General features: G+C 45.8%; 1 protein-coding gene across 1 annotated transcript in view; it reads left to right on the forward strand.

Moving 5' to 3' along the window:
- NIBAN1 (niban apoptosis regulator 1) overlaps nt 1-7,077 on the forward strand; it is a 158,238-nt gene extending 151,161 nt beyond the window's left edge. Inside the window, exons 13-14 of the mRNA XM_061187540.1 lie at nt 2,696-2,807; nt 4,500-7,077. Of these exons, the coding sequence (XP_061043523.1) occupies nt 2,696-2,807; nt 4,500-5,635 (1,248 nt within the window). The 3' untranslated portion in view covers nt 5,636-7,077. The remainder of the gene's footprint in view (nt 1-2,695; nt 2,808-4,499) is intronic.
- The last annotated feature ends 242 nt before the right edge of the window (nt 7,078-7,319 follow it).

Here is a 7,319-nt window from a genome sequence, read left to right on the forward strand (position 1 = left end):
AGCATTGGAACATTAAAATCCTTTGCATGAGTTATTTTACTGCGGAAATTTCTTTGGTCATTTTTATATTCTGTAAATGCTGTTTTTCTTCAGAAAACCATGGGCATTTCTAGTACCTGGCACTTATTTCTGAGGGTACATTTCTTTCATAGAAAAGGATTTGATCAAATCAGGGCAGTAAAGAATCTGTCTATATGATTTTCTCTTGCCTGATGTGGATGGAAAAGTCCAGCCATCCAAAGGATGACTCAGTCCACCTTGGACATGTCTGCATGCAGATGTTCTGCTTATTTTTCTTTTCCAATTCCAAAGGCAATTTGGGGTCCTTGGAGCCACGTCCTCCCATGAGGGGCGAAGAGTAAGGAAAGTCCCCCTTCCAGTCTGCTCCCCTTTTTCCAGGAATCTGCAGAGTTGTACCCAATCTGTAAGAGGCTCTTGTGATTTTTAATCAAGAGAGACTGATTTCAAGAGAAAGGCCCAGCGTTTTCAGTAATGAAGGATATTGTATCAGGGTCAAGAAATTTAAAAACATCTGGATTTACAGAATAGATAAATTAGGGGAGCATCTGCTTCAGAGAAGGATTCTTTATTTTACTAAAGTATGTTTCCCTTGGTTCTTGAAGTCACAGCTTCCAAGATCTGCGGTACTCAACCCAAGCTGCACCTTAGAATTACCTGGGGAGATTTTTTTTAAAATTCTGATTCTCCCAGACCCACCCTCAGGGATTCCAATTTAATGGATCCAGGGAATTAAATATATGTCACAGTTTGATCAATTCAGTATAGAAGACCTGTTTTGTAAAGTTGTACGCATCACAATAAGTTCCCCTAGAAATGATTCCTCTCCGCAGAATTATTTAGCTGGTTGAAAGTTTAAAGGTCTACTGTTTATTTATTCAGCAAACATATATAAAACATGTATCAAATACGATCCAGGCGCTGTGCCAGGACAGTGTCCCTGCTGTCCTGGGGTTCACAGCCTAGAGGCAGGAGCCAGATACACAGTGGACTTTGCAATGAGCACAGCAGAAGCCTTGTGGGGAAGAGTGATAGCAGAGTTCAGAGGAGGGTGCCCAACTCTGCCTATGGGGGCAGAGAGGACTTCCCAGAGTCATGTTTTCACCCAGTCCTGAGGGATGAATAACAGTCAGGGGACTAAGGAGCGGAAGACCACATGGGGAGATGAAAGGTGTTGCAGACATGAGCCTGTGCCCCTCGTTTTGCAGAGGTAGAGAGAGGCACAGAGCGGTGACCTGGCTTGCCTAGGGTCCCACAGCTAGTCCAGGGCAGTGTCCAGTTCCTGGGCAGTGCTCTTCCCATGTGGCACTTTTCTGTGTGTCTGTCCTGTCTCATAGACCCTCTTGAGGTCATGGAAGCTCATGTCTCTTTAGTCCTGTGGCTTTCCCTAGGGTGGGTATAAAGGGGTCCCATTATTACCCACTGTGATCTGGTCCTGGGCTACAGACCCCCAAGTCCTAGCACTGAGAGTTGTCTGAATGTGGTGGCTTCTGATAACCTGCTGTAAATCTTCTCCCTCCAGGCAAAAGGCATTGAATCCCACTGCTAAGTCCCTGGCTCTCTTAAGAACCAGGTGTCAGGAGCCCTCCTCCAGCACCATCAGGTGCAAGGATTACTGAGTTAATCACTAGAATATGATTTAGTTCATTTTGATCCACGCCTTGACCTCATACCAATAACAGGCAAGCCACGTGGAGACTCCTGGAAAGCAAGAAGTGTTAAAGGATTTTGCATGATGCCTGGATTGCCTTAGATGGAATCAGTGAGTTCCAGAGCCAGTTGGAGGGAAAGAGGAGAACATTTCTGAAGAGTCCTTGACTAGAGATTCTCCACACCTGAAAAGGGGTCCCATCCTAAGAGAGTTAAACATACCTCTACTCTAGGACCCAGCAATCTCACTTCTAGGTGTACACTCAAGATAAATAAGTCCTAAATCCACAAAATCATGCACAAGAATATTCATAGCAGTTACGTTCATAACGGTCAATATCCCTCAATAGGAGTATAGATAAACAATTTTAGTTTACCCATATAATGATTGCCATTTATCAATAAAAAGGAATGAGCTACTGCTACATGTGGAAACATGGATGAATCTCAAAAAGCTAACACAAACAAAGAATACAGGATTCCATTTATATAATTTGAGAGAACAAGAAAAACTAATCTATTGTGATAGACACAAGATCAGTGCTTATCTCTTGGGGTGGGAGGAGTGTAGACTGGAAAAGGGTATGAGGGTGATGGAAGTGTTTTCTGTCTTGATCTGGGTTATGGTTACATGAGTATACTTATACATTTAAAATCATTGAGCTGTACTTTTAAAATGTGTGCATTTTTCTGGGTATAACTTATACCTTAGTAAAGTACTTTTGGCATTTAAAAAAAAAACAGAAGCAGAAGAGGGAGGAAATGTTTTGGTTATGATGAAAAAAAGGAAGGCCCCAGACCCACTGACAAGGCCTTGAGATGATCAGAATCTCTGGTGTCTGCCCCCTTGAAGGGCACAGAGCATGTCCACAGTAGAGGGAATGGTGCCTGGGGAAAGGGAAGGGGAATGACCAATGCATCACACTCCAAGGGGGGATCACGAGTGACAGCCGTCCTTTCCATAGCTCCTCTGAGAACTGGCATCTCATGCCTTGTCCCCTTTGTCTTCTTATCTCTTCCTCTACAGGAGCTTCAGAAATATGAGCAGTTCATCTTTGCAGATCACACCAATATGATCCATGTTGAAAATGTCTATGAGGAGATTTTACATCAGATCCTCCTTGATGAAACTCTGAAAGGTAAGGAAGGTTTCCCTGGTGCTGGAGAAAGCTCTAGATAGGGGGGAGTACCCCTGAGTGGACCCCGGGAGGCCAGCTAGGTTTTATCAACAGGAATGAAAGGGGAAGAGGAAATTGACACGAGGCACTGGGGAGACAGGGAACAGGGACGGAAGGGACCTCCCCTGAGCAGCCATGATTTGGCTCACACTCCACTGGCCCGTTAGGTATTATTTCTCTTTCAATCCAGATAAGGACTCTGTGAGATGAGATTTTTTAAGCTTCATTTTTCAGATGAGAAAACTAAGGCTTAGAGAGATTAAACCCAGGGTGTCTCATGAACAGCTATCTTCCTCCAGCTGTTGCAGACAGAACAGAGGAAAACGGGCTCTTCTTAGCCGCAGGCTCACAACCCCTCCCGAGCCTGGAGGGGGTGATTCAGTAGCAGGGCTTCCCAGCTGCTCTGCTCCCTCAGCACATTCCTCACCTCCGCTCAGCTGGACAGAAAGACACTGGGCGATGACTCCGTCCTCTGTGAGTCTTGTTAAGACTCTAGCACCCAGTGTCCCATGGAATCAGCCCTTGTTTGGGATAGGAGTGTAGATAGGAAAACTTTGATAGAAATAAGCTGGAGAGGGCCATCCCTAAAACTATAGGCCTGAAACATACCTGGTCTCCACAAAGAGCATCACCAAAACCCCTCCACAAAGAAAGCTGGCCAAGCAGAAGCCCCGGCCAAGGAGCTCATCCAGTGAGACGAGGAGGATAAAGACGTCAGCACAGTATCTGCACAAAGGACGGGCTCAGTCAAGGCCACTGATAGTCCACCATAGCACCTTCGGGCAAATTAGAAAAAGGCTCCCTTCCTCCAGACACCTGACTGCTCTCTGTCAAAAAATTGTCACGATACACTGATTTGGTTCGAGCAGGACATGCCACTGCTGCCTGCTGGAAAATTACTACGCTGAATACCCACAGCTATGCTGTCTCTGATGTGAATGGCACCCCCTTGGGTGTGAGATCACTGGGCACTGTACAACCTGCACAGCCAGAGGTGGAGGCTGATTGTCAGAAATGTCAGCTGCTGGTGGTTATTGTTGATTTTACTCCTCTCAAGGCCTCTAGGGCTGAGTTAGAGGTACATAGGCCTTCAGTTTGGACACTGCAGGTCAACAGAGCTCTCTCTGCATGCTCAGTACTGAGGACCCATTACACTTTCAGGACTGGACTTTGAGTAAAAGCAGAGAAAGTTAAGGCCTGTCCTGCCCTAAAGGAGTTCAGTCAAAGTAGGCAAACTGGAGCCACACCTACTAGCAGCTAATGAAATGTGATGGGGGCCTCCATGGGTGATACAGATCATGCTGTTATAGATTTGAGCTCCTTGAAAGCCAAGGCCATATTTTATTCATCTTTGGATTCTCAGAGCCTGTCCCATAGTTGATGTCCAGTAAATGTGTGCTGTCTGAAGAAGTAAATGAGTGAAGGAATGAATGAATGAACATTACAGAGGTTCAGGGTTTGGAACGAGTTTGTAGGCTCTGGTCATCAGGGAAGACTACCTGGAAGAGGGTGGATGTAAGCTGGAACTTGAAATTGGAAATTTTGATGGCCAGAAAAGCTGAGAGGGGAGTTTGGCTTCTGGATAAAAATCAGAAAATGAAGTTGGCCAGGGCAGAGTATTAACATTATGTTTTGTTTTCTGGTATCCCTCAGTGATAAAGGAAGCTGCTATCCTGAAGAAACACAATTTATTTGAAGACAACATGGCCTTGCCCAGTGAAAGCGTGTCCAGCTTAACTGATCTAAAAACTCCTGCAGGGTCAAACCAGGCCAGCCCTGCCAGGAGAGCCTCGGCCATTCTGCCAGGAGTTCCAGATAGTGAGATCCTGAGTAACGAGGTATTCCAGGAGGCAGGCGAAAAGAAACAGCCAGGGGTCCCTAGTCCATTGGCCAAAGGAGAAAGCCTTTGTTTCCCTGTGCCCAGCCCGCCCCCAGATGGGGAGGGGCAGGTCATCATTTCAAGCACAGATGACCCAGTTGTGAATCCTGTGGCTGCAGAGGACACAGCAGGAGCCCTGGGCAAACACTCGTCAGAGGTGGAGTTTGGAGAGACTCATGAGGGCCAAGAATCCACCCAGGAAAAGCCAGAGCCCACCTCCGCCTTGGGCTCCTTGAAAGAGCTCAGAAATTTGTTGGCGGTGACCATTGAAGTACCAGTGGAATCTGCCGCGCCTGAGATTGAAAAAGATACAAGTAAGGAGACCCTTGTTCCCCAAGAAATTGAAAAAGAAGAGGAAACGACCCAAATCTACACAGAGACCAATCAAGCAGCTGCCTCTAGTCAGGTCAACGGCGAAGAAAGTGAGGCCAGTGAGAGGGAGGCCCATCCTCCCTCTCCCGAGGCTGAGGCTGATGGGGTAGAGTTGGGGGCGTCTCCAGAGGCTCAGCCAGCCTGCGGGGGGCTCAGCGAGGGCGCCAGGGGCCCAGGCCCCTTAGAGGAGCCAGCGGAGGCCGGGGAGCCCACGGAGAGGGAGCTCATGGCGGGGGCTTCCGGACTGGACGCCCTTGAAGGAGGAGGGCCCAGGTGCACTGCGGAGGCTGAGGCTATGCCCCAAGAAGGTTGCAAGTTAAGTTCTGACCCCGTCAGCCCCAGTGAGAGCCAGGTTTCTCTGGAAGAAGAGGCGGTGGGAGGGAGTCGCAGCACAGCCCAGGCGACCGCTAGCGTGGAGGCAAAGGAGAGTAAGGCTGCCCACGTTTACGAGTGTCAGTGGGTGGTTGAGAGTGAGGCCGACACCGATTGCCGAGATTCACAGAGAGAAGATCCCCCAGAGCGGCCCTCGGAGGAGTGAAAGAGACAATTTGCCAAAAGTCTTTCTTTGAACAAACTCAGCCAAAAGGATACAGCTCAAGGATACACTGAGGGGTTGCCTGCAAGTTGTTACCAGAAAAAAAAGAAAAAAAATTATGAAGTACTTCCTTAATTTGTGTAATGAAGCTAGAGGGAAAGCGCGTAGAGCATGAGCGCTGAGGCAAACCTTTGTGCAGTGGAACTGTTCTGCCATGAATTACTGCTTTAGCATTTTGACAGGAATCACAAAGGTAACGGAGTGTGTGGGGTGAGAGGCAGCTGAGGGTGTCCCGGGAGGGAGGGTGCTGCGGAGAAGACAGTCGGAGCGCGCTGCACATTCTCTTCTAATGCACTTCAAGGCTTTTAAATTTTTTGTAAGAATGCAAAGGCATACTGTAAATGCAGCTTCGCCGTCTACTTACTATACCAGCCTCATGGTCTCTTAAGGACTCGGCATTAGCCCACATTCAGGCTGCAAGAAAGGGAGGTGGTGAACGTCAGTCCCCCCTGCTGTGTGCAGCCCCACAGAGCTTGAGAGATCATGCCCGAGACATCTCAGGGGAAGCTGAGCAGAAACGGAGGAAGGTTGTGGTCTGTGCAGCTGTCTGGGCCTCTTCCTAATTGTGCTATCAATTTCTTACTAATTAATCTTGTTAATTCTTATAAATTAATCACTTTTTGAAGAAAATCAGATGAGACAAGGAAATTTCCTGGGCATGTTTAAGCCTGAAAGCATTCCAAATTAGCCTTAGACTGTGCAGAAAAAGAGCTTAGCTGAATTATCGAGCATAAATCCTACCAATTAAACAGACATCATTTGAACAGCTATTCTAGGCCACATGCTGTGTCAGGCACAGTCACAACAACAACAAAAAAAGAATGAAAGAAAGAAAGAAAAAAATGAAAAGATAAGGTGCTTGTCTAGTATAAATTAAAAGGCCCAAAGGAATTTAATCTAAAAGAAAAAATATGCCAATTTTCAAACCATGACAAATTTCTGTCTTTCTATTGAAACAATCCTGGTTTATTCTCAGGAGGGAATGAAGTGAATAAAATGAATTAAAAAAGAAAGAAAGAAGAAAAGAGGGAAAGAAAAGGGAACGAGAAAGGAAGAAAGAGAGAGAAAAACCAAGCTATAGATCATTAAGTTCCAAAGATGTTACCAAAAATGGAAATTATTTGTTCAGTTGTTCAGCAAGTTGAGTCTTGTTATGTCCCAGGTGCTGGGATACTGTGGTGAAAATGACTCTGCTCCTTTCTTCCAGAACTTACACTTTAATGGAAATAGATGGAAATATGTCTTCTAAATGGATCATGACCTTTCCCTGTTAATGTTAAAGGTGGAATGGACTTACTTGTAAAAGATTAAAAAGATGTGTCCTCTTGTCCTTCAGAAAAATACCAGATTATTTCCTGAAAGCTTTAGTCCCAGTTCCACATCTTGAAGTTTCCTTCCACAAATTTTAATATTAAATCCCAACATATTGTCCTAAGAACTTGTTTTGATCATCATCAGCAAGTAGTTTATATCAGTTTTTTAAAGAATTTGTCCCATAGTTTGACCATTTAACCAGGAATTAAAATGTCTCCCTCTCCACCTCTCCATGAAGAATTGCTTGGATTTCTAGGTCATAAGGGATGAAAAATAATCAGTATCAGTATCCTCTCATATTGAATTGTTTCAA

This window comes from Eubalaena glacialis, chromosome 3 (assembly GCF_028564815.1).
Source record: "Eubalaena glacialis isolate mEubGla1 chromosome 3, mEubGla1.1.hap2.+ XY, whole genome shotgun sequence".
Taxonomy (NCBI): domain Eukaryota; kingdom Metazoa; phylum Chordata; class Mammalia; order Artiodactyla; family Balaenidae; genus Eubalaena; species Eubalaena glacialis.